Below are 26546 nucleotides of genomic sequence, written 5' to 3'. Positions count from 1 at the left end.
AATGGCACCCCACACACAGGGTGTGTGAATAAGAATTCTACCCATGCTGCAGTCAACACACTCATGATTCAAATCCCACTTACAGTGTAACCAGGAGCAAGCTACTCTGCCTCTCTGTGCGTCAGAACAAAGGCACACGCAGTAGAGAAATCCTCTCATTATTCACTCAGCACCCTTGTAGCAACTGCCACAAATTGAGCCCCAGGTCACACACCAAGGATAGAAATTCTGGTGATTTGGGGCCCCTCTGCCCACTGATGCCCCACGCTGAAGGCGACCTCAGTAGATGCCAACTTCTCACAAAGACACGCAAGAAATCACATCTCAACTGATTTATTTGCTTTTGGGGTGTCAAGTTTGGGGTCTCCCTGGGCCTAGCCCCCAGTAAAGTCTGGTAGACACTTCCTTGGCATGGAGTCCCAGGCATGGGGGTTTCAGACAAGGCACTGACAGGAACTCGGGGGGTCAAGAGAAGCCACCCTGGGGAGCAGGGGTCCTCTGTTGGAGACAGAAGACATGGTCACCTTGGGCAGGAGTTTTTTTCTGGAGAGATTTAGGACAAGACAGAAACCTGAGATGCTGGGGGGAGGCCTAGAAGCCGGGTACCCCCTGGGCAGGTGGAAAGCCAACGCTCCCCAGGACCCAGATGGCACCTCCCATGGTTGTGGGGACTCCACAGGCCTTGGGAGCTGAGAGCCTGTTCCAGACCGGCTTCTTCTGGGATTTCCTGGAGATAAAGCATATAGGACAGGAGAGCTGCTCACCCAGGCGCCCCCCTGTGAATGGGCACTCGGGAGCCACGCCAACTCCCAGAGAATGGGACCCTGCCCCCTCTCCGTGCCCCGTTCCTATGGGAGAGGCAGGCACTTCTATGGGTGTCTGGGCAGCTGAAGGAAAGACTTGAGGAGGGGGAGGAGGAGAAATGGATATGCAGAATGGGGAGACCCTCGAGGTCTGGGAGCCCCAGAAACTCAGCTGGTGACAACTGCCCCTGCACCAGGGGACAGGGCCTCTTGGCACGCATCTTCACCATCCATCTAGGTACTGACCTTCAAGATGTAACATTGGCATATGGCCTGCACCCCAAAGAGCCATTCTGCCACGGGTCCAAGCGGGACCCTGGCCTTTAACATGCTTTCTCACCCTCAGCAGCCCCAAGCCCTTACAAGGCACTTGTGCCTGGAGAAGGGAAATTTCATCTGGGATATGAAAAAAAAAGCCCTTTTTGGCTCCTCCAAGCCCATGGATGCCATGGGATTCATAGCCAGGAGGAGTGAGGGGGGCAACCTGTCACTAAGGTGGCCTGCCTCTGCCCCTCCGACCACCATCGGTGAGTGCCCCACGTGGCTGCAGGCTCCGTCTTTCGGTGGAGGCTGGGGACACGGTGAAGAATGGAGCTTTGTCCCACCATCCTTGAAGGAGAATTCTGGCTCAGACACTTCAAGGGGTGGAGAGGTCAAAGGTCAACTGTCTAGACAGTGGCAGCAAAAAAAGAGGCTGGTGTGGGGGGCAGATTGCCCCTAGCAGCTCCTCTCCCCAACCTGGGTACTCCCAAGGGGTGCAGGATGCCGGTGTACACCCCCCAGCCCCCCAGCTGGCCTAGCTTCCCAGCAGAAGCTTCTAAGATAACAATAAGGTATCTTGAATCTACTTTTCCAGCTGTCCCCTGAGCAGGCCTGTCCTGTCTAGAAGTTTCCATGCCAACAAGCAGCAGGGCAGCTGAAAATTATTTTCCTTGCTGAAATGATTGCAATCTGATACTCTCTCCAAAGACTTGGCGCTGATCAGGAAGCCATGATTTTGTCCCCTGCCTGGCCCTGTCTCTCTCAGTGGCCAGGGGACCTTGGCTGTTCCTTGACCAGACCAGGTAGGCCAAGTGGCACCTCGCCCAGAACACCAACTCAAATCCCTCCTTCTTTCCTTTTCCTTTTCCTTCCTTCCTTCCTTCCTTCCTTCCTTCCTTCCTTCCTTTCCACCATCTTCTCTCTTTTTTAAGCTACTCATGCACACACCATTGACCTTCTTTTTGGAGGGGAAGGGGCAGCCAAAAGAGCTGAGAGAAGAATCAAGGTCTGAGGAGCAGAGGCTCTGGCATATTAAACCAGACACCCAATCACTGTCCCTCCCCCGATTCCCCACCGCAGCACCCCGCCCTCCACAGGGGCTCACCAGGGAGAGGCCCCCTTCAGCTTTCATATAAGACCCCCCAGCATCACTTCTCACCTGTCCCCCATCAGCCTTCACATCACATCCCTCGGTTCAACTTTCCACCATTAGCAATGCCACACCCACCTCTTCTGGTATCATTCTCTTCCACACCTGACAAGCTGCACCCATTCCACAGACCCACCCTTCTGTCCCATTCTGTACCCCCAATCTGAGGCTCTGAAAATGACAAGGGAGAGGAATTGAACCTGGCCCTCTCTTCTTACACAAAACCATTTTGGTCTGAGGCCCAACAAATGCAGACAGACATATCATGGAGTGAATGGATGAGTTGACCCAAAAGAAAAATTTTTAAAAATTCAAAACAGGAAAAAGAAAAAAAAGCTGTCAGGGAGTGAGTGAACTATTTAATAGCTGTCTGATTAAATAAAAATGAGCTAAATGTGCTGCATCATGGACAAGGACAGGATTCCGGTCCAACTCGAGGAAATTGAAAACTAATGCGGGAACATAAAAATGACACACACACACTTGACAATGATCAGACAATAAGTTACGTCTCTCAGTTGCTAAGTCACAGGGTGCTTTAAACAGGGAGGTGAAATGAGGACAAAAGAAAGATGAAAATGTGGACATTGGGGAGTGTCTGGGTTCCAGCAGGTACCCAGCTAAGATTGGACCTGGCTCACCTCCAGCCCTCACCTCCCTCCCCATCTTGCCAAGATTCATTTTCTCCTCAGAGCCCCCAAAATCAGACCTTTGGGGAGCAGAGCTAGATGGGACTTGATGTTATGAATAGGACCTCTGCCCCACCCCCAGCCTTGAGCCCGCCCTCCCCGCCCCCCATTCAAAAGAGCCACAATTTCTGCTCACAGAAGCCAGGTGAGGGAGCAGAAGCAATTATATCCCACACACCCAGATTTCTCAGGAGACCCCAAACTCAGACTGGGAACATTTCTGGTAGAGGGAGGGCTGGCCATGGAAAGGGAAGCAGAGGCCCAATCATTTCTACCTGCTGGCCACAGACTACGCCCACTGCCCAGCACCCTCCCCAAGTCTTCCACCTGTGCCCACTTCCCTCCTCCAGAAAAGCCCAGGAGTCAGAAAATGCCTTTAACTCAGAAACCCATGAACCTGGCTCCCAGTCCACATAGCAGCTCAGCAGAGGCAGGACCCACCCCAGGCACTGGAACAGGAGGGAAAGAAGATAAATGTTTAAGAAAACAGAATAAAAATATCAACTATTTTAAAAAACACACACAAAACTGGCCCTGGACGGGTAGGTCAGTTGGTTAGAGTGTCATCCTGATACGCCAAGGCTGTGGGTTCGATCCCTGGTCAAGGCACACACCAGAATAAACCAATAACTGCATATATAAGACGAAGAAGAAATTGCTCTCTCTCTCTCTCTCTCATCCATTTTAAAAAATGAATAATTAATTAAAAATAGCCCTGGCCAGGTAGCTTGGTTGGTTGGGGCATCATCCTGAAACACCAAGTCTGTGGATTCAATCGACAGTCAGGACACATACAAGACTCAATAAATGGCCCTAACTGGCTTGGCTCAGTGGATAGAGCCTTGGCTTTTGGACTGAAGGGTCCCAGGTTCGATTCCGGTAAGGGCATGTACCTTGGTTGCGAGCACATCCCCAGTAGGGGGTGTGCAGGAGGCAGCTGATGGATGTTTCTCTGTCATCAATGTTTCTAACTCTCTATCCCTCTCCCTTCCTCTCTGTAAAAAAATCAATTAAAAAAAAAAGAATCAATCAATGAGTGCATAAATAAGTGGAACAACAAATTGATGTTTCCCTCTTTCTCTCTCTCTCTCCCTTCTTCTCTCTCTAAAAATCAGTAAGTAAAAAATTAAAAACAAACAAAAACCTGAATGTGGGGATATCGATGGGATCCAATACAGCATCAGATTCTAGTTTGCTTCACACTTAGGGAAATGATAAAACCACATGTTCTCCAAAATAAAGAGAATTCTTCCAAAACATGTATTTTTTCTCGATTGGCTTCATGGTTGCTGCTGCCGCCCTGTCCTGACGATGCCAAGGCACAGCTGAAGTTAGTTGCCTCCTGGGAAATGTCACGCTCATCCCTGGCTGTAAGTCCAAAGTCACCAGGGAGGGAGATAAAAATGTACTCCTGAATCTGGGGGCGACTCCAAAAACCATCTCCACAAAAGCCCACTGGTCAAATGCACCAGCACACATGGAGCTTGGCAAACTCCAGCCCCCAGGCCCGGCTTTGGGCGCCCCCTAAAGGAAGACAGGAAGCTTGTCCCTAGCACCAAAGCTGCAAAAATCCAGGCCAGATGTGTGGTGGGTTTTCAGCTGCTACAAATTTTTACATATTAAAAAAAAAAATCATGTACATGTCAAGATGGCAAAGTCGGCCTTTCCACTGGTGAGCCCTGCTCCAGAGCTCACAGCTTGGATATTGAAAGGGTCAGCAAACCCTTCAATCTCCTGGGGCAGCAGACCCTCCCCGCCCCGCCCCCCCCCTCAGTCTCCAAACCCAAGCAAGGTCAATGTCAGTCCCCAAACAAAGATGCAGGTCCAGTGTTTGGGATAGGAGGCAGAAGGGGCTGCACCCCAGGAAAAAGAAAAGACACTTTTGTTGTTGGCTAAAGCCTGTGTTTTAACCAAAGGGAATATAAATTACTCTGGGCCCAAACTAGCACTATTGTTTTAAAAAGGAGTAAGGCCTTGGCCGGGGAGCTCATTTGGTTAGAGCATCGTCCGTATATGTCAAGGTTGCGGGTGCAATCCCTCATCAGGGCACATACAAACAGCAACCAATGAGTGCATAAATAAATGGAACAACAAATCAGTGTTTCTCTCTCCCCGCTTCTCTCTCTCAACAATTAATTTTAAAAAGAGAGAGAGAGAATAGAATTTTGAAAATAACCATGTCATGGCATAGCCCAAGGCTGTCCAAGCTGTTGGGACATGGATCAGGGCAGACTCTTGGAGAGGCTTTTACGGGGAAAACCAGTCATGGGATGGAGGGAACTCCGAAATCCCTTCACCAGAGCCCTAAAAAGCAGGTGTACAAGTGGCCCCAGTTGTGGGATCGCAGCGTGGAGATAAACCCAATCAGGTTTCTCTTCGGAAATCCGCACCCAAGGGTCTCCAGACATCATGGCCACCTCCCCAGATGCAAAGGGAAACAGAAAAAATCTTCAGCAGCCTCCTTCAAACCAATCAGCACGTTTGCAGATCAAAAGGGAGAGGAGGTATGTAAGTAGGAATATCTGATCCGAATCAGATCACCAGCTGGAAGTTTGCCTCCTCCTGGGTCCCTGGTAGGATGAGGCCTTGGGAGGCCTGCGTGGCTCTTAGTGTTTGTGGCGACAGTGGATTTTGTCCTCTGACTGCTCCAGGACACCCAGCATCTCCTCAATGATGGCCCGCAGCGCCCTGCCCAGCTGGTCTGCGTTGTACGGCTTGCCCAGTGGAGGCACGTGGACAAAGGCTGAGCGGCCGTGACTCTGGTACAGAGAGGTGTAGTAGGTGAAGTCACAGAGGTACCTAAGCCGCAGGACATAGGGGGCAGGAGGGAGATCAAAACACAGTCAGACTAATAGGACAACCTCCCTCCAAACCTCCTGTAAGACACCCAATCCCACCAGAAATCCACAAGAGGGAAGGAATACTGCTTCTCCCTTCCCAGGTTGGCAAAATGAAAAACTACAACAACCTGTGAACTCCCAGTGCTGGTATGTATGTGGGGACGTAGGCAGTGTGACATGCTGCTAGTGGGGAATGCAAATTGCCCCAGGGGCAGGCACTTGGGCAGGCTCACATAATGACGAAGGCACAGTCTTTACAAACTGATAGTTCCAGTTTTTAGAACCTACCGTCAGGAGCCAGCTACACAAGGGCACAGAAAGATAAACAAGGTGTTCGCTGCAGTGTGTGTTTAACAACAGGACAACAGGAAGCAACATGCTAGGGTCCGAATGTTTGTGTGTGTGTGTGGTCCCCGCCCCCCGCCACCCCTGACACACAATTCATATGTTGAAGCCCTCATTCCCAATGTGATGGTATTAATAGGTGGGGTCGATGAGAAGTGAGAGCCCTTACTAATGGGGTTGGTGACCTTATAAAAGAGACTCCAGAGAGCTCTCTTGCTCCTCCCACCGTGTGAGGACATACAAGAAGCCAGCCATCTGGAGGAGGGCCTTCCTCAGAAAGCACCTTGACCTTGAACTTCCCAGCCTCCAGAACTGTGAGCAATACATTTCTGTTGTTGACAAGCACCCCCAGTCTGTGGTATTTGGTTATTGCGACTCAAACAGTCTAAGTCACAGCCTAAAGGTCCACTGACAGAAGAGTGGCTTAATACACTTTGGTTTGTCCACACGGCAGAAAACTATGCAACCATTTACAAGGCATGTGGTAGATCCAGAGGAAGACAGAGAATTTGTGAAGACCCAGTCATGTGTCCATAAGTGAAACCGAGGAAGGTAATACTCAGGAAAATCCATGCCACGTAACCCCATCCATACAAAAGCAAAGGAAAACAGGACAAAATCCTAAAGCAGCATGCCAAGTGCTCTATACACGTATGGGAACATGGAGATGATAGGAGGGTTCATAATTTAAGTCTCTCGTTTAACAGAGGGATCACTAGGGGGAAGGAGAGAGGGCAAGAGAATGTTTCACAATGGGAACATATGAGAACATAGTCTAGAATTATCAGTGCAACTTAAAAAAACTAGTTTTAAGAAGAGATGGGTAATACATTCAGTCACTTCTACATCAGTCAGTCAACTAAATTTGTCACCGGCTGCCTTAGGGCTGGAGAAGTGTAAGAAGTGTTGAGAAATCAATGTACCAGGTGCCGAGAGGGAGTGGAACAGAGGACACAACTTGGTCTGGGAGGTAGAGGAGGCCTCGCGAAGGAGGCAACATGTTGGAGCTGAGACCTGAAAGAGGCCTTATTGGAGGGAGGCAAGTTTGGGCAGAGGCTACAGCAGTGCAAAGGCCCTGAGGCTAGAGTGAGCCCGGTGTGTTTGAGGGAACGGAAGAGGCTGGTTGGTGGGTCTGGAATGCAATGGGTAAGGAGAGAGTGGCGGCTGATGAGGGTGGGGGAGTGGGTAGGGGCCAGACCACATAGCACCTGGGGATGGTGGGGAGAGACTGGAATTTTATTCCAGGTGCAGTGGGAGCTTAAGGGAGGATTCAGCAAGGAGGAGACATCATCTGACCTAAATTTATAAAAAACCTGTAATAGTCTTCTTTCCAAATTAACGTTCACCTGGAACCTCAGAATGAGCCCTTATTTGGATATGGGGGTTTAGCAGATGTAATTAGGTAAGAGGAGGTCATACTGGACTAGGGTGGGTCCTAAATACAAAGACTGGTGTTCTTATAAGAAGGCCATATGGCCCCTATCCAGTCAGTCTGTGGACTAAAGGGTCCCAGGTTCCATTCTGGTCAAGGGCACATACCTCGGTTGCAGGCTCCTCCCTGGCCCGGACCCTGGTCGGGGCTCGTGCAGGAGGCAACCAATCAATGTGTTTCTTTCACATCGATATTTCTCTCTGTCTTTCCCTCTCTTTTCCACTCTCTCTAAAAATTAATGGAGGGGAGAAACCAAGATGGCGGCATAGGTAAACACCTAAACTGCGGCCTCGCACAACAATTTCAAAACTACAACTAAAAGACAGAACGGACACCATCCAGAACCGCAGGAAAGCTGACTGAGTGAAAATTCTACAACTAGAAGGAAGGAGAAAAGCTCACAGAGAATTGGAGGTACGGCAAAGGGTCTTGGTGCGCGCAGAGAGGAAGGGCGGCAGAGTGCCTGGCTGGCTTTCTCTGGCGGAAGGGGGAAGGGAGCCCCCGACCGCATTGAACCCCAGTTCTGACTGCACTGAACACCTATTCCGGGCGAGCCCCTGGGGACCCACGCTCTTGTGGGGGGAGTCTGGACTCTCGGGCGGAGACTCGGGAGCCGGGGAAGGCGGAAGACTGAAAGTCCGCTCGCGCCAGTGCGCACAAAGGCTGCGGGAGGCTGCCACAGGCTTTCCCTAGCGGAAGGGAGTGAGAGGCTCCTGACGGCACAAAACCCCAGTTCTGACTGAAGTGAGCCCCAGTTCTGACTTCAGTGAACCCCAGTTCCAGGCGAGCCCCCGGGGACCCACGCTCTTGTGGGGGGAGTCTGGACTCTCGGGCGGAGACTCGGGAGCCGGGGAAGGCGGAAGACTGAAAGTCCGCTCGCGCCAGTGCGCACAAAGGCTGCGGGAGGCTGCCACAGGCTTTCCCTAGCGGAAGGGAGTGAGAGGCTCCTGACGGCACTGAACACCAGTTCTGACTGAAGTGAGCCCCAGTTCTGACTGCAGTGAACCCCAGTTCCAGGCGAGCCCCCGGAGACCCACGCTCTTGTGGGGGGAGTCTGGACTCTCGGGCGGAGAATCGGGAGCCGGGAAGGCAGAGGACTGAAGGCACACACGTGCTAGCAAGGGCAAGGCTGATGGGAAGCCAAGACTGAGACTCCACCCCATCCAAGCTGAGCACAGAGGCTATTGCAATTTGGCAAGTCTAATCCTATAAGGCTGTCTCCAGCACCGGACTTCTCCCAGCATAGACACAGCTGATCCTTACAGCCAACTGGCCTGGAGGTCAATTCTTCCCAGTGATACCAACAACAATAAAGACTTAATTACAACAAGGCTGTACACACAGTCCACAAAGGTGTGCACCAAGAGTGTCCACCTCAGGTTAACTGGGGAGGCAGACCCACTGGGCCAAATTGGAAACCTAGCACACAAATCTAACAACTCAGGGAAGCAGTGAAAATGCGGCGTCTAAGAATCAGATCACAAACGAAAGAAATGGAGGAAAACAAACGACTGGATATAGAATTCAAAACCACGGTTATAAGGCTTTTTAAGAATATCCTAGAAAAGGCCGATAAATATAACGAGACCCTCGAAGAGATGAAAAAGGACCAACTAGAAATTAAACATACACTGACTGAAATAAAAAATATTATACAGAGACCCAAAAACAGACAAGGGGAACACAAAAATCAAGTCAAAGAATTGAAATACAAAGAAGCAAAAAACACTCAACCGAAAAAGCAAAAAGCAAAAAAAAAAATCCAAAAAGTTGAAGATAATGTAAGAAGACTCTGGGATAACTTCAAGCGTACCAACATCAGAATTATGGGGGTGCCAGAAGAAGAGAGAGAGCAAAATACTGAAAACCTATTTGAAGAAATAATGACCGAAAACTTCCCCCACCTGGTGAAAGAAATAGACTTACAAGTCCAGGAAGCCCACAGAACCCCAAACAAAAGGAATCCAAAGAGGACTACACCAAGACACATCATAATTAAAATGCCAAGAGCAAAAGACAAAGAGAGAATATTAAAAGCAGCAAGAGAAAAACAGTTAGTTACCTACAAGGGAGCACCCATACGACTGTCAGCTGACTTTTCAACAGAAACTATGCAGGCCAGACGGGAGTGGCAAGAAATTTTCAATGTGATGAATAGCAAGAACCTACAACCAAGATTACTCTACCCAGCAAAGCTATCATTCAGAATTGAAGGGCAGATAAAGAGTTTCACAGACAAGAAAAAGCTAAAGGAGTTCATCACCACCAAACCAGTATTATATGAAATGCTGAAAGGCATTCTTAAAGAAGAGGAAGAAGAAAAAAGGAAAGATAAAAATTATGAACAACAAATACATATCTATCAACAAGTGAACCTAAAAATCAAGTGAATTAAAAACCTGAGGAACAGAATAATCTGGTGAATACAATAGAATCAGGGGCATAGAAAGGGAGTGGACTGATAATTCTCAGGGGGAAAGGGGTATGGGGGGGTTCATAAAGAGACTGGACAAAAATCATACACCTATGGATGAGGACAGTGGGGGGTAGGTAAGGGCAGAAGGTGGGGTGGGAAATGGCTGGAGGGGAACTATGGGGGGAAAAAGGAGAAATAATTGTAATAATCTGAATAAAGATTTATTTAAAAAAATAAAAAAATAAAAAAAATAAAAATTAATGGAAAAATATCCTCGGATGATGATTTAAAAAAAAAAAGGCCATAGGAAGACAGAGGCAGAGATTGGGGTGACACATCTACAAGCCAAGGAACTCGAAGTGTCGCTGGCAGCCGCCACAGGTCAGGAGAGAGGCAGGGGACAGACGCTCCTTCAGAGCTTCCAAAAGGTATGGACCTGCTGACCCTTTGATTTTGGACATCTAGCCTCCAGAACTGGGAGAAAACACATTTCTGTGTGTGGTTTTGTTATAGCAGCCGCAGGAAAACTAGGATAGAAATAGACGGCTTGGAGGAGGACTGGCAGGAGGAACAGCAGGGAGTTGGCTGGAGCGGCATCCAGATGGGAGACGGCAGGGACCTGGGTGGGGAGAAGGGGGCAGAGCCATACGTAATGAGTTCCAGAAGCAGAATCAGTGCGACCTGCTAAGTGTATATCCTTTGTTCTGTGGTTTATGAATGGTGGGCCTTCAGCCCTCAGAGGCCCAAGTCAACACACTTGGCTTGCTCAACACCAGCCTGGGCCAGTGGAGGAGGGAAACGCCCGCTCACACCCACTCCACGGTGCCCTACCTGCCGGCATCTTGCGAGATGGTCACCGACACATCCAGGCCCAGCGTCGTGACCCTCTTGCACACAGCGTCCATGTCGATGATGGAGTCGATGCTTTCAGGCCCATCCTCCACGCAGCACTGGGAGCCGGGGCAAAAGCGGCAATTGTCCAGCCCTTTGTAGCCCTTGTTGTGGCCACACTTCTCCAGTGTGACTGTGGTTGCCATGCCCGACACGCCCACATGCACCACGAGCTGCAGACACACAGGCAGGGCTTAACAGGGGCTGCCCCTGGGACTAGGGGGGCCCTCAGGTCAAGGAGAGGATGGCATCCTTGCTAGGCTCCCCCTGGGTTACCATTTCTGACCTCTTGCTGCTGGAATAGACCCCATAGTCACTACTGCAGAAAGGTATGCCAAGGGAAACATACAAGGATGTGAAACATGCAAGGATGTTCCTGTAGCCTTTTAATTCAATCAAATGCTGGGAAACATGTCATTAGCTATTTGTGTGGGCTGGTCAAATAAATTATGAACTACTATGTCGCTGTTCAAATGTCCAAAGCAGTTCTATAAGGAATGATCTCCCAGACATATTGCCAAATGCAAAAGACAAAGTGTAACTTTTAGGAATGTAGCCTAAAAATAATCAAAGATGTGATAGTCTTTCCTGCTCACTTCCGTGTTACTTATAAAAATGAGAAAAAACATGGAAACAAGTAGCATACCCAGTTATAAGAGGATGGTTATATTAATTACTAAAAATTACCCAGTGATTAAAATAATGTTTAGGGAGAATTTTTAATGACCTAGGGCAGTGGTCGGCAAACTCATTAGTCAACAGAGCCAAATATCAACAGTACAACGATTGAAATTTCTTTTGAGAGCCAAATTTTTTAAACTTAAACTTCTTCTAACGCCACTTCTTCAAAATAGACTCACCCAGGCTGTGGTATTTTGTGGAAGAGCCATACTCAAGGGGCCAAAGAGCCGCATGTGGCTCGCAAGCCGCGGTTTGCCGACCACTGACCTAGGTGATTAAATGCTCAAGATAAAATATTTATGAAAAGCAGGATACCAAACTGAATACAGTTTAACTTCAACCATCAATTATTGGTGTGTATGCTTATACACAGAAGGGGCACTGTAAGAAAATGCAGGAACACTTAAAATACAGGCAGCTACTGAGCACTTGACATATGGCTGGTGCAAATTGAGATGTACAGTCAAGTGTAAAAACTATCAGATTTGGAGGATTGGGCACCAAAAAAATGTAAAACATCTTGGTGATTTTTTAAAATGTTGATTGCATGTGATCCAAGCAGGAACAAAGCTCCATAAATCATCCGGGGGTGGGGTGCCCACCTCAGGTCCCGATAAGGAAGCACCTGCCTTTGCCCCACTCACCTGTGGGCTATGCTTCTCCCACAGGGCGGGGATGAGCCTCTGGACTGTCTTGTACTCGACGGGAATCTCATACACGTGCAGGTCCACGCTGTCGCCAAGGCCCAGCTTCTCCAGCTCCTGAAAGCGAGGGAGAGCGGGTGTCGGAGCATTAGGGAGCACAGCAATAACGTGTTCCGTGGGGATAAACTGACCGATCCTCAGAAAACAGACGGGTGTCCTGACTCTGGGCAGTGGGTAGGCAAGTGTGCTGGTCTACCCCGAAGCTCTTCCCTCATCCCCTTCCCCACCCACTCGCCTCGAACTCTATCTGCACGTCCATGAGCAGCAGGGGTGTAATGCTACAGCCTCTGGAGCTAGGCTCTTGGGTTTGAACCCTGCCTATGTGACCTTGGGCATGTTACTTAATCTCTCTGAGCCTCAGTTTTCTCATCTGTAAAATGGGGATTAAAAAAGGATACTTACCTCACAATGTGCTTATAAGAATTAAATGAACAAATTCACACTAAGAGTTGCAAGCAAAGCTCAAATAAGGTTGCCACTGTTACTACTGTTTTTGTTGTTACTACACTTCCCCCGGTTACACCTGCAAAGAATCATGTATAGACGTGGTGGGTGGTATATAGCAGGAGCTCAGCATACATATGCAGAGGCTTCCCAACTCCTTAGGGAGCCTCTAACCATCTTGGGCATGGGGTGGTTTAAGAACATCATGAATTGTATATATACAAAAATAGCCTAGGGATTACTGCGTACACACTTTTCCGGGGAAACACTGATGCTTCCCACCAAGGGTCGGCCTGCTAGCTCCTTGTGGGTAGAGCCTACCACCTGGCTGGCCCAAGGCACAGTGCGCAGGAGGCCCAGAACCAGATTCGCTGGAGGAACAGTGATCCAGCCAGCCCGGCACCCAGGGTGGGGGTGAGGGTGGGGGCGGGGGCAGAGACATTTGGGGATGAAGATTTCAGTTCAATATGAAAATCTGGGTATTCTTCATAGAATTAATACTCCAAATAATGATTATCAGTCGAGCGATTTCACATTATTCTCAGATCTCATGCAGTGCTTTGAAAATGCTGCTGCTGGCAGGCGTTCTCCAGGGCTGTGGGCGGGCCCCAGGTGCAGCATTTGTGTGACTGGCCGCCATGAATCTGCCACAGGTGAGTTCTTGCATCTCCTCCAGCGGCTTCAGGATTTCCTTATCTGGTCGCCTGACCTTGCTATCCCTGCTGCCCAACGCCACACCCACTCACTGCAGTTTACTCTGGAGAGCATCTGACACCTGGAAAAGCAGGTCTCTCCTCACTGATAGATAATTCCAAACTGCTCCCCAAAGACGGTGCAGCAGGTCACCTGAAACAAGGACACCTGGAGGGTGGGTGGGGCATGATGGGTGTGTGTGGGCGGCTAGGCGGGGGTGGGTGGGTGTCGCAAATGCCAACACCAGGAACTGGAACCCCTTCACTCTCATCAAGCCCGGTGACTTGTGGGACCAGGAAGGACCCCCAGAGATATCCCGCAGCTGGACAGATGAGGGCAGAGTACAACCTACACCCCGAACACTGGTGCTCGGTGCGCTGCAGACTGTTGCTGGGACGGTTGGTTGTGGGGGTGTGGGGGTTATGCTGTGTGTGATACTGATTTTATTTTTTATTTTTATTTTTTAAAAATGTCTTCATTAATATGTGTTTATTAATTTGAGAGAGAGGAGTGGTAGAAACATCAATGATGAGAGAAAAATCATCGATCGGCTGCCTCCTGCACGCCCCACACTGGGGATTGAGCCCGAGCCCGGGGCATGTGCCTTGACCAGAAATCAAACCTTGACCTCCTGATTCATAGGTCAATGCTCAACCAATGACCCTCACTGGCCGGGCTGAAATTGATTTTAAAACATTAAAATACACTAAAGAGGAACTTTGTAAAATATTTCATTTCCCTCACCATCATTTCTCGTCGTCATTCGTATTTGCATTCTTCGAGCTCCCCTTCTATCTAAACCTCCACTCTCTGGACTGTGCAATGGGACCAGGGAAAACATTCTTTAAGGTTTTGAGATTCAGAGACAGAGCAGGCACATGCGGCCAGGGTGCAATCAGGCCTCCTACCTGACCAGATTGCTTTTCACCCCGTCAAACCCCCGAGAAGTGTGGGAGGTTTCAGATCTGTGAACACCATTCCAGCTCCCCAATTTCATAAACATTTACCCAGGTTCTACACACTGAAGTGATTATTATGGCCACACAACATGAACAGACCACCATTTGCTTGAGGTTTGCTGGTTACACCTAAATTTTGTCAACTCGATTTGGAGACCAAGTCCCACTGTGTTCTGCCCCACACTGTCCCAGCCTCCTGACCCCCAAGGCAGAATCTAAAATCGTATCACACCACCCTGGCCAGTGTAGCTTAGCTGGCTGGGCGTCATCCTGTGCACAGAAAAGTTGCCAGTTTGATTCCCCGTCAGGGCACATGCCCAGGTTGCGGGCTTGATCCCCAGTAGGGGGCGTGCAGGAGGCAGCTGATCATTGATTCTCATCATTGATGCTTCTATCTCATCTCTCCCCTTCTCCCTTCCTCTCTGAAATCAATAATAATAAAAAAAAATTGTTGAGCCTCAGCCAGTTTGGCTCAGTGGATAGAGAGTCAGCCTGTGAACTGAAGGGTCCCGGGTTCGATTTCAGCCAAGGGCACATGCCTGGGTTGCGGGCTCAATCCCCAGTGTGGGGCATGCAGGAGGCAGCCAATCAATGATTTTCTCTCTCATCATGGATGTTTCTATCTCCCTCTCTAAAATAAAAATACACATATATAAAAAAATCAATGGGGAGAAACCAAGATGGCGGCATAGGTAAACACCTAAACTGCTGACTCGCACAACAATTTCAAAACTACAACTAAAAGACAAAACAGACGTCATCCAGAACCCCAGGAAGGCTGGCTGAGTGGAAATTCTACAACTAGAAGGAAAGAGAAAAGCACACTGAGACTCAGAGGAGCTGCAGGAGGCAGAGGTACTAGGACATGCGTGGAGAGGACTGGCAACTGAGTGCGCGGCTGGCTTTCTCAACCGGGAGGGAGACAAAAGCTTCTGACTGCGCTGAACTCCAGTTTCGGGTGAGACTCTGGGGACCCAGACTCATATGGGGTGAAACTGGACTGTCAGGAAAGAGAAAAGCACACTGAGACTCAGAGGAACTGTGGAAGGCAGAGGTACCGAGGCGCGCACGCGGAGAGGGTGGGCAACTGAGTACACAGCTGGCTTTCTCAAGCAGGAGGGAGACAAAAGCTCCCGACTGCGCTGAACTCCAGTTCAGGCGAGACTCTGGGGACCCAGACTCATTCGGGGAGAAACTGGACTGTCTGGCAGTGGGTGGAACTCGAGGGCAGTTTTCTCTCAGAGGTGCTTGCAGCGATTACCACGAGACACTGAGACACAGGGGCCTATTAGGGCAGGGTTGATGGGAAACCAATGCTGTCTGCTCCACCCTGAGACTCCGCCCCATCCAAGCTGAGCACAGAGGCTTTTGCAAGTCTTGTCTCATAAGGGTGTCTCCAGCACAGAAGTTCTCCCAGTGTAGACACAGCTGATCCTCACAGCCAATTGGCCTGGAGGTCAATTCCTCCCAGTGATACCAACAACAATCAAGGCTTAACTACAACAAGACTGTGCACACAGCCCACAAAGGGCTGCACCAAGAGTGTCCACCTCAGGTAACTGGGGAGGCTGAGCCACTGGGCCCTATAGGACACCTAGCACACAAAGCCACTCTATCAACACAGGGAAGCAGCCAAAATGCGGAGACAAAGAAACAGATCACAAATGAAAGAAATGGAGGAAGAAACCGGTTTGGCTCAGTGGATAGAGCGTCGGCCTGCGGACTGAAGGGTCCCAGGTTCGATTCCGGACAAGGGCATGTACCTTGGTTGCGGGCACATCCCCAGTGGGAGGTGTGCAGGAGGCAGCTGATCGATGTTTCTCTCTCATCGATGTTTCTAACTCTCTATCCCTCTCCCTTCCTCTCTGTAAAAAATCAATAAAATATATTTAAAAAAAAAAAGAAATGGAGGAAAGCAAACGACTGGATATAGAGTTCAAAACCACGGTTATAAGGTTTTTCAAGAATTTCCTAGAAAAGGCCGATAAATTTAGCGAGACCCTCGAGGATATGGAAAAGGACCAACTAGAAATTAAGCATACACTGACTGAAATAAAAAATATTATACAGAGATTTAATAGCAGACTAGAGGATCGCAAGAATCAAGTCAAAGACTGGAAATACAAAGAAGCTAAAAACACTCAACTGGAAAAGAAAAAAGAATCCAAAAATATGAAGATAGTGTAAGAAGCCTCTGGGACAACTTCAAGCGTACCAACATCAGAATTATGGGGGTGCCAGAAGAAGAGAAAGAGCTAGATACTGAAAAACTATTTGAAGAAATAATGACAGAAAACTTCCCCCACCTGGTGAAAGAAATAGACTTACAAGTCCAGGAAGCACAGAGAACCCCAAACAAAAGGAATCCAAAGAGGACCACACCAAGACACATCATAATTAAAATGCCAAGAGCAAAAGACAAAGAGAGAATATTAAAAGCAGCAAGAGAAAAACAGTTACCTACAAGGCAGCACCCATACGACTGTCAGCTGATTTCTCAACAGAAACTATGCAGGTCAGATGGGAGTGGCAAGGAATATTCAAAGTGATGAATAGCAAGAACCTACAACTAAGATTACTCTACCCAGCAAAGCTATCATTCAGAATTGAAGGGCAGATAAAGAGCTTCACAGATAAGAAAAAGCTAAAGGAGTTCATCAACACCAAACCAGTATTATATGAAATGCTGAAAGGTATTCTTTAAGAAGAGGAAGAAGAAGGAAAAGGTAAAGATAAAAATTATGAACAACAAATACGTATCTATCAACAAGTGAATCTAAAAATCAAGTGAATAAAAAAATCTGATGAACAGAATAAACTGGTGAATATAATAGAATCGGGGCATAGAAAGGGAGTGGACTGACAATTCTTGGGGGGGAAGGGGTGTGGGGGGTGTGGGAAGAGACTGGACAAAAATCGTACACCTATGGATGAGGACAGTGGTGGGGTGGGAACCGGGTGGAGGGGAGCTATGGGGGAAAAAAGAGGAACAATTGTAATAATCGGAACAATAAAGATTTATTAAATTTAAAAAAATAAAGAAAATAAAATACTTTAAAAAAAAGTCAAAGGAAAAAATATCTTTTAAAAAACCGTTGAGCCGAAACCGGTTTGGCTCAGTGGATAGAGCGTCGGCCTGCGGACTGGAAGGTCCCAGGTTCGGTTCCGGTCAGGGGCATGTACCTGGGTTGCAGGCAGATCCCCAGTGGGGGTTGTGCAGGAGGCAGCTGATCGATGTTTCTCTCTCATCGATGTTTCTAACTCTCTGTCCCTCTCCCTTCCTCTCTGTAAAAAATATCAATAAAATATATTAAAAAAAAAAAAAAAAACCGTTGAGGTAAATTTTACATTATGTATATTTTACCACAATAAAAAATGACTTAGCAGTCAAGAAAAAAATTAAATTATATTTATCTTCTTATTTACTTCTCTATAGAGAAAAACAAACGTAATATAATACTAAGAATTGGGAAATCTGGGCATGAAAAAGACTTCTTTGTATTATTCTTCTAACTTGTCAAAAATTTAGTTGAACGGGGATAAAGATGGTTGCTTCCTCTCTGCACAGGCTGGGAGGAGTCTCCAGCAAAGGCTTTATCTTGGCATATGTAGATCATCTCATCCATCCTTACACCCCACCAACCATGACCCCTCCTGTTCTTACCCTCCTGTCCTCACTGCTTGGAATTTTCCTGCCTTACCCCATGTCTTCTTCCTGTGCCCGGGCAGCCTTTTCTGGCAATAGAAAATAGGTTTAAAGTCCAGAAATTGACCTGGCTGGTGTGGCTCAGTGGTTGAGTGTCATCCCATGCACCAAAAGGTCTCGGGTTCGATTCCAGGTCAGGGCACATGCCCAGGTTGCAGGCTTGATCCCCAGTAGGGGACATGCAGGAGGAAGCCAATCGATGTTTCTCTCTCTCCCTCTCCCTTCCTCTCTCTCTCTAAAAAAAAAGAAAAAGTACAGAAATTAAAAGAATCCATTTCTCAGGCTGAGTGAGGACTTAGTCAGTAAGTTGTCCCAAAGGCAGAGATCAAGGATGCTACTACAGTAGGTCCTCGGGTTACATCGGAGATCTGTTCCAACAGCACGAGGTAACGCGATTTTCACTGTAAGTCAGAACCCACCTACATAAGCACCTATGTCACTCACATGGAGCACATACACAGCAATAATGAACTGAAACAGTAAAAAAAAAATTTAAAGAAAGATAACAATTCCTTGTGGTAAATACAGTAAATAATAAAAAACATAAAGCACATGCCCTAACTGGTTTGGCTCAGTGGATAGAGCATCGGCCTGCAGACTCAAGGGTCCCAGGTTTGATTCCGGTCAAGGGCATGTACCTTGGTTGAGGGCACATCCCCAGTAGGGGGTGTGCAGGAGGCAGCTGATTGATGTTTCTCTCTCATCGATGTTTCTAACTCTTTATCCCTCTCTCTTCCTCTCTGTAAAAAATCAATAAAATATATTTTAAAAAAACATAAAGCACATAATGTACATACGTCGAAATGACGGAACTTTTTTTTTTTAATAAATAAACTAGAGGTCTGGTGCACGAAATTCATGCACGGGAAGGTGTGTCCCTCAGCCCAGCCTCACCCTCTCCAATCTGGGCCCCTACTGGGATTGGGCCTAAATGGGCAGTCGGACATCCCTCTCACAATCCAGGACTGCTGGCTCCCAACTGCTCGCCTGCCTGCTTTCCTGATTGCCCCTAACCGCTTCTGCCTGCCAGCCCGATCACCCCCTAACCACTCCCCTTCCAGCCTGATTGATGCCTAACTGCTCCCCTGCCAGCCTGTTTGCTCCTAACTGCCCTCTCCTGCAGGCCTGGTCACCCCTAACTGCCCTTCCCTGCAGGCCTGGGTCCCCCCCAACTGCTCTCCCCTGCAGGCCTGGGTCCCCCCCAACTGCCCTCCCCTGCAGGCCTGGGTCCTCCCTAACTGCCCTCTCCTGCAGGCCTGGTCACCCCTAGCTGCCCTCCCCTGCAGGCCTGATCACCCCTAACTGCCCTCCCCTGCAGGCCTGATCACCTCTAACTGCCCTCCCCTGCAGGCCCGCTCACCCCTAACTTCCCTCCTCTGCCGGCCTGGTCACCCCTAACTGCCCTCCTCTGCAGGCTTGATCGTACCCAACTGCCCTCCCTTGCAGGTCTGGTCCCTCCCAACTGCCCTCGCCTGCTGGCCATCTTGTGGTGGCCATCTTGTGTCCACATGGGGGCAACCATCTTTGACCACATGGGAGCAGCCATCTTGTGTGTTGGAGTGATGGTCAATTTGCATATTATTCTTTTATTAGATAGGATGGGAGATGGCAATGTAACCACGAAATGACCTACGTCAAGTCTGACGTAACCGAGGACTGCCTGTAATTTGATTAGTGACCAATCCAAGCAATCCTCTCTGGGGAACAGAAACCCTTCCTGTGGCCACCATACATAGGATGTGCCAAGGCCGGATGCCCGGCTCTGGCAGCAGATCCTCCCTACAAACCCTCTCTGCCCTCTTCTCCAGCATAAGCGCGATGCCACTTGCCCCCATCACCTTAGTGGTAGAAAATGACTGGGAGCCACAGAACGAGTCACCATCTTGATCTAACCTTTCTTCCTCATATTCTCTGGGTGCCGAGCTAGCCCCTTCCCAACTGGGGAAAAAATCTAAACTATGAAAACCACCAAAGTGTGGGGTCACCCCTCAGTGCCCAGAAATCAAAGAATATGCACACACTTCATGTCCAGCAGCCCCATGGCAAGCCATCCACCTCTTGGCAAAGACCCTGATGGGAGCACCACTGCTGCCTTATTCCTAGGGAGCAAACCCTGAAGTCTCCGATGCCGCTGTCAGTGGGAGGAGAGGGTGAATCAGGAAAAGAGCCAGTTGCCCCTCTTGCACCAAAGCAGGCTGAGCAAAAGCAACTGGCACACTTGGGTACAGAGGCTGTGCCACACATTCAAGACCAAGCAAAACTCCTCTACGGTGACTGAGCTCAGGATGGCAGCTGTCCCTGGGGCAGGACGGGGGTGGGGGTGGGGGTGGGGGGGGAGAGCAGGAAGGAACATTCTAGGTGGACAGCAATGGAGCTTTGGAGACATGGGCATAAAAACTTTTCTCCGAATTGAGGGGGATACTGCAGATCAGTACATGTCATTCTATGCAAATTATTCTCCAATTTTAAAAAGGGTAATGGAGGTCAAAGAGCAGCTATTAAGTTCCTCTGAAGTTATGAGAAGTGGGTGACCAGTAATCTCGCTCAATTCTTTGCTTCTAAACACTTTCTGTTCCAACAGGGCCAACTGGTTCTCCTGGGGGGCTGGCAGCACACCCCAAGTCCCACAACAATTTGCAGTGAGTGCCGAGCATATCCGTGAAAGGAAGGGAACGCCGGGGTGTCCCAGACGGTGCATTGTCTATACCCGGTCTACCTGACAAGACTCCACCGCTCGGAAGCGTCTGACCGATTCCCTTGACCCCACAACAAAGACCCTCTTTGTTCCCTGCTTAATAGCCTTAGCAGGTCTGTCTAGACTCGCTGTGGCAGTCATTGTCCTGTGATGTCACCAGGACTGTGACCCGGCTCCTCCTTGCCTGCTCAGGCAGGGAATGCTCCAGACGGCCCCAAGCCAAGGGGTCCTGGCCCTTGACACCTACACCTGCCTGGGCCTCCTAGGAAGAGACATGCAGCTGGTGTCCCCGGCCACCACCGGGGAGAGACAGGACACATGAAAAACAACCTCTCCTGCAAGAGGTGCTGAGGAGCCCCAAAGTGTGGGGTCACCCCTCAGTCCCCAGAACTCCCACCTCCTGAAGTGGCTGGTGAGGGTCACCTAAGGCTGAAGAAGGAAGGTCCCATGAAAGAAGGGGAGCAAAAGACAGAGAGAAATGGAGTAGGAAAGGAAGAGACTCACAGAGAGGCCAAGAGAAATAGAAAAACAAAGAGAAACAGAGAGGGAGAGAGTTGTAAAGAGAAGGGAGAAGGACACAGATTGAGACAGAGAAAGACAGAGGCCCACAGAGAGGCCAAGAGAAACTGAAAGAGACAGAGGGGGAGAGAGAGAGATACGGATATAAAGAGAGAAAGATGGAGAGAGAAGAGAGACAGACCGGGAGAGAAGTTAGCTGGTCCCCGAGAGAGGAGGAGAGGTGCCTTCTCCAGATGGCAACTTGGGCTTCTGAAAAATCAGTTGGGGCAGAAAGTGACGCTGCCCACTGTGTAACCAAACCCCCATTTTCAGCCTCAGGTGACAGACAAATGTTCCTGCAACTTGAGTCTGGACCACACTCGAGGCCTATTTCTCGAGGTATCGATTTGACCTATCCAACAGCTGCACTCTTTCCACAGGCCAATCTACTTTATCCAGGGCAACTACAAGTACCCATGCGAGCTCCGGGCAACCCCTGGGTGGAGTGTGCAGACAAGTGGGGACAAGCACAGCAAGTGGCGTTCTAGCACAGGCAAGACTCACGTGGTGGCAACAAAGTCAGCAGAGAGGTTTGCATCTTGGGGAGGGGCGTAGCTGAGAGGGGCAGAAGGGGTTGGAATGTTCTAAAGTAAACCTTGATCCGGACGCAGGTGATGTGAGGTGCACGTGCTAATATTCCACGGAGTTATACGAGTGTGGGTACTCAGAGGTTATCTGTACCACCCCAGTTTTTTTAAAAAAAACAAAACCAGAGAAACAATCGGATCTGGGCAGGTTGGTGTGTTTTGAGCTGGGGAATGGTGGAAAATCTCGTTTCATAAACTTGAGGAAGAAAACGGAAAGTCGTCCAGAGGCCAGGTCTGGAGAGATGAGCAACAGAAACAGAAGGTGTATTTCCCCTTAGGCAGCAACCTGAAAAGCAGCCATCCTCTCCCCAACCCCCCCCCTCCCCCATTCCAAGTCCCAAAGCTGGGAGGGGGGGATTTCCAAAGATTGTTTAATTGATTTTTCTCCTATTTAGATGCAGATCATCATGTCTGGGGCCCAGGAATCCAGACACATGGCTTTGTGTCCACTCAGCCCCGTGAAGGCTCCGGTCTGAAACTCGCACAAAGCCAGACACACAAGTCTTCAGAAACACGCTGTTTCCTTTTTGTCTGGGGCTCCAGGGAGCGGGTGCTCTGAGCAAGGGCTCGGACATGCTCCCATCTGCAGGGTCCCAGGGACCCCATCCCTGGGTGATAATTTTTTTAAAAGGTGCTAAGATTTTTGAGGTCTGGAGTAGGGGTGATAAAAAAAGGTGGGGGCGCTCCAATTAGAGGTTGACCCATCAAAGTTTCAACTTGAATTTTTCTCCAAATTCAGGGCTCTGGCGTGGAAAGCATGCAATGCTTTAAATCAAGCAGCTAATGGGCTAGGATTAACTGGAGTTTGGCTCCGGTCTCTGCAGATCTGATTTATATAAGGAGAAAACGTTTCTCTCTTTCTCTCTGCCCATTGTTCCCTAGTCTGTCCCTCCAAATGCCCCATCTGACAAAGAAACTGGAAGGCTCACTGGTTGACACCCTACTCAGGAAAGATGCCCCCACCCCCAATATACACAGTTTTCTCTTCCCTCAGCTGCAAGGAGGTACCACCCCCCAAGGTTAACACATCCCGCCATGTCCCTGCCTGGTCCCCACAAAATATGGCTGGGGCGTGGGGCACTTCTGAGGCAATGCCATTCCAGTTTTTTGTCTGTGTGGCTTCAGATAATTCTCTCCGGGCCTCAGTTTCCTCATCTGTCAAGTGAGTGCAGGAATAACTGTTCCTAACCATGCAGGAGTTGTTAGGAAAATTCGGAGTGCTGGGCTGCAGAAAACACTTGGCCCAGAGCAGTGCTCAACACACGTACGCTACAGCGGTTGCTATCTGGGAAGATGTGTACATCAGACTGAAATATTTCATAGGAAGCATCACAGGAGATGTTCTCATTGTAGATTCCTCCTTTCTTTGGTGCCAAATATTGCCAGGGGGAGCCCAGCCCCAAGAATGATGCCTACCCTTCATATCTGAGTTACCTGGACTGCAATCCAGCTGGCGTTCACGGTGTGCTCCCCAAAAGGACCAAACCCTAAAAAAACAAAACAGTAAAAGCAGCATGTCACCGCAGAGTGGCCCTTCTTAGCCTGCCAGGGTCAGGCTGTCGCCTCCACCCAGAACAGAGCAGGGAGCTGCAGGAGCAGCTGCCACCTGGGGCAACGTGGGAGGGGGGGAGGGGCCTGTCCTGAGTTCTGGAGCACACCCAGTGGTGCTTCAGAGCTGCCGCCACACACTTGTCTGCTCTTAATTGAAGCTGTGTGTTCTTTTCTGTCCTTACTTTCATGTGACTGTCATGCCCGGCAAAAGGCCAGTGGCCCCCTTTTGCTCCAGAAAAGGCTGGTCTTGCTCTCTTCTCAATGTACTCCCCTGTCCTTGTCCCAATGTACAATTATTTTATCATGGTCTTCCTGCGAGGCCTCTCCCCGATTCTGGAAATGCAGGGGGCTATAGGCACTCTGTGAGTTACCACTGAATGAAGAATGGCCCTGGCCTTGGCCGGTGTGGCTCAGTTGGTGTCAGCCCGCATACCCAAAGGTTGCAGGTTCAATTCCCTATCCAGGCACATAACCAGGTTGCAATTGATATTTCACTCTGAAATTGATGGTTTGCTCTCTCCCTCTCCCTTCCTCTCTAATAATCAATAAGAAATCTTTAAAAAAGGAAGGAAGAAAGAAAGGAAGAAAGAAAGGAAGGAAGAAAAAGAATGGCCCTTAAGGGATGCATGTGAGTGTCTCCCAGGCCAGGCTGCCCAGACACCACCCCACCACTTTCCTTCCCACTTGCTCATACTCTAGCCCCATTTACAAACCAAGACCGGGAAATGTGCTAAGTGCTCTGTGTGCACTGTGGCATTCAGCTTCACTGCATCCCTTTTCAAGAAAGGGTGTTCTTGGGCCCATTTTACAGGAGCCAGACTGAGGCCCAGAAAGGTGAAGCCAGCTGCCCAAAGTCACATGGTGAAAAGATGGAAGAGCCGAAGAGCTGGGATTCAAACACAGACCCACGAATCCATGGCTTCCCTCTTCTCATTACCCTGTCACCTGCCTAAAGAAACAAGAATCTCCAAGGGAGGCTGCCCTGGAAGCATGGGTCATCCAGGTGGACCAAGGGTCCCAAATAGTGTCATGGCCTTGGAACAGCTGGACCCCTCCCCCAAGCTGAGTCAGGACCTCTCCACTCCCTCCCTCCTCTGGCATGAACATGAACTGAGAAGTCCTAGCTCAGCCGCTCACAAAGAGGGTGACCTCTGTGACCCTCAGGTTCCCCTTCTGCAAAACAGAGACAGGTGAGATGTCATGAGCTCAGGCAAGGACAATGCCCAGTCTGATGGCTGCCTACACAGTCAGCCACTGAACAACAAATAAGCGGCTAGAGGACGCTGCTGGGGGCGGGACCCTCTCCCCAGTCACACACACCTGTTAGGTGCGTGGCTTCTCCCATCTTCCCGGGAATCCCAGGGCTAGTCCCACCCTCCCACGCCACCTGTGTGAACCTCAGGTGGACTTCCCACTGGGACCTCCAGAAGGCGAGTCAAAATGACTCCCCAGTCGCACGCCCAGCGGAAGTTGACGCCCACGTGGTCCTGAGGCGAGTATCCTCCAGGAGGAACAGTTATTTTAGGGGAGTTGGTGACAGCGGGGGCCAGGCTCAACCACAAACAGCCCGGGTAGAAACGATTTTGACCAAGACAGTGCTTGGGACAACCGGGAGAGTGGCTGGGCACCCGAAGCCCCTGAGCTCCACCCAGCCTGCCTCAGGGGGTGGGGGTGGGGGGGAGTCGTCCCATTAGCGCAGGACTCGGGGAGCAGTGGCTAGCAGAAGGTTCATCTGTCACCGGGGCGCTTCCTGCCCACAAATCGGCCTTTGTCCCTTGGGGCGGGGTTGGGGATAGGCCCGACCTCGGGAGGTGCAGGGAGGAGTCCAGTCCAGCTCACCCGCGGGGCAGGCGGAACAGCAGGTGCCCGGAGGGTCACTGTGTCCACCCGGGGAAGGACGGATGCCAGAGGAGACTGCTCAGCGCGGGGCACTCGACTGGACCTCCACGCCCTTGCCTGCCGGGACCCTGATACTGGAACCACAGGGGCGCCCCCTTCTCCACTTTCTACGTTGCACGGACCGAGCTGAGCTCTCGTGGGCGATGACATCTTCCAAACGTGGCATGACTTCCAGCACCTGCCCGGCCCGGGCAACGCGTCCCACCCCCGGCCCCGGCCGCCCCGGCCCCGGCCGCCGCCGCCATCAGCGCGTACCCGTCACCACCACCGCCTTCCGGGGCTGCTCCATGGCGTTCGGGCTGCGCCTCCGACCCGCTGGAGTCCGGACTGGCGCGCCCTACGCCGCCGGAGCCCGGCCCCCGGCCACGCCCAGGTCCCGCCCACGCCCCTGGTTTCGCCCCGCCCGGGCCGCCCGGCGTGCGCCCCCACGCTCCCACCCCCAGCTCGGCACGAAATGCCTGCATGCACCGCTCCAAGATCGGCATTCAACCCAGGAGCGCCCGGCTCCCCATCCTGCAGAGCCTCAGTTTTCCCAGTTATAACGGGGACAGTTTGTACCGTAGGATGTGGCCGCTTGAAATCACTGAATCAGGCGCTAGGGACAAGCTGGTCTCTTATTCCACAAGTGTTCATTGAGTGCCTGCCTGAATTACCTGGGGTTCCCTCACTTCCCTATGAGCAAGATTCCTTTCGTCCTGTTTTGCAGATGGGGAACCTGAGGCACAGTTCGGAAGGCCACTCGGCTAGAGCCTCCTGGAATCACAGAAGTGACATTCAGGCCAGGGGGTTAAGCTACGAAATAGTTGGGTGGTGCTGGAAGGTTCTCTGCAGGCTTCTATGTTGCTAAGGAGGCTGATGTGGCCCAGAGACCTCAGCCTCTCCTCCCTCTTATCTCCTCCCCACACTCACCCCAGGGGCTTTACCTTTGCTGTTTCCTCTCCCTGGAACACGCCCAGCAGTTACCACAAACCTAGCCTCTTCCTCTCCTTAGGGGCTCAGTTGGAATGTCACCTCTTCCTAGAAGCCCTCTCTGGCTGTCACCTCCTCCTAGGGGCCCTTCTAACTGGCTGAACTCAACACCACCCAGGAGATCCATCTCATTTCCTTATTTCACTAAAATAAATTATTCCTTGATAGGTGCAGCTTTTCTGGTTTATTTCCCATTTCCTATAACATAAGGGTTAGAACTTACATGCTAAGAGTGTGTCTCTATTACATCTGTGTCCCTGCACTCAGTACAAG

At 50.1% G+C, this 26546-nt stretch overlaps 1 protein-coding gene across 3 annotated transcripts; it reads right to left on the bottom strand.

Annotated features, from left to right (window-relative positions):
* Window positions 1-318: 318 nt before the first annotated feature.
* Window positions 319-25671, bottom strand: PGPEP1 (pyroglutamyl-peptidase I). Of its 3 annotated transcripts, none has more exons than XM_080675878.1 (5): window positions 25560-25671; window positions 23289-23341; window positions 12153-12269; window positions 10768-11000; window positions 319-5702 (listed from the first exon to the last, which is right to left on the bottom strand). In XM_080675878.1, the coding sequence occupies exons 1-5, from the start codon at window positions 25591-25593 to the stop codon at window positions 5510-5512; spliced, it is 630 nt and encodes a 209-aa protein (XP_080532004.1). In that variant the 5' UTR covers window positions 25594-25671; the 3' UTR covers window positions 319-5509. The 3 variants fall into 3 exon arrangements, with proteins under 3 accessions (XP_080532004.1, XP_080532006.1, XP_080532005.1); XM_080675880.1 differs by having other exon boundaries at window positions 4148-5662; window positions 25560-25622; XM_080675879.1 differs by lacking the exon at window positions 23289-23341 and having other exon boundaries at window positions 4148-5702; window positions 25560-25633.
* Between the last annotated feature and the right edge of the window lie 875 nt (window positions 25672-26546).

This window comes from Plecotus auritus, assembly GCF_963455305.1.
Source record: "Plecotus auritus genome assembly, chromosome: 6".
In the NCBI taxonomy this organism is placed as follows: Eukaryota; Metazoa; Chordata; class Mammalia; order Chiroptera; family Vespertilionidae; genus Plecotus; species Plecotus auritus.
This window is presented reverse-complemented; position numbering and strand designations above follow the sequence as displayed.

Bases quoted from the DNA above. Each gene is read 5' to 3' on its own strand.
- PGPEP1 (XM_080675880.1), bottom strand. From the start codon at position 25,593: ATGGAGCAGCCCCGGAAGGCGGTGGTGGTGACGG. The intron at 23,342-25,559 runs GTACGCGCTGAT...TTGTTTTTTTAG, and splicing joins GAAGGCGGTGGTGGTGACGG to GGTTTGGTCCTTTTGGGGAG. The intron at 5,663-10,767 runs GTAGGGCACCGT...TCTCTGTACCAG, and splicing joins ATCTCGCAAGATGCCGGCAG to AGTCACGGCCGCTCAGCCTT.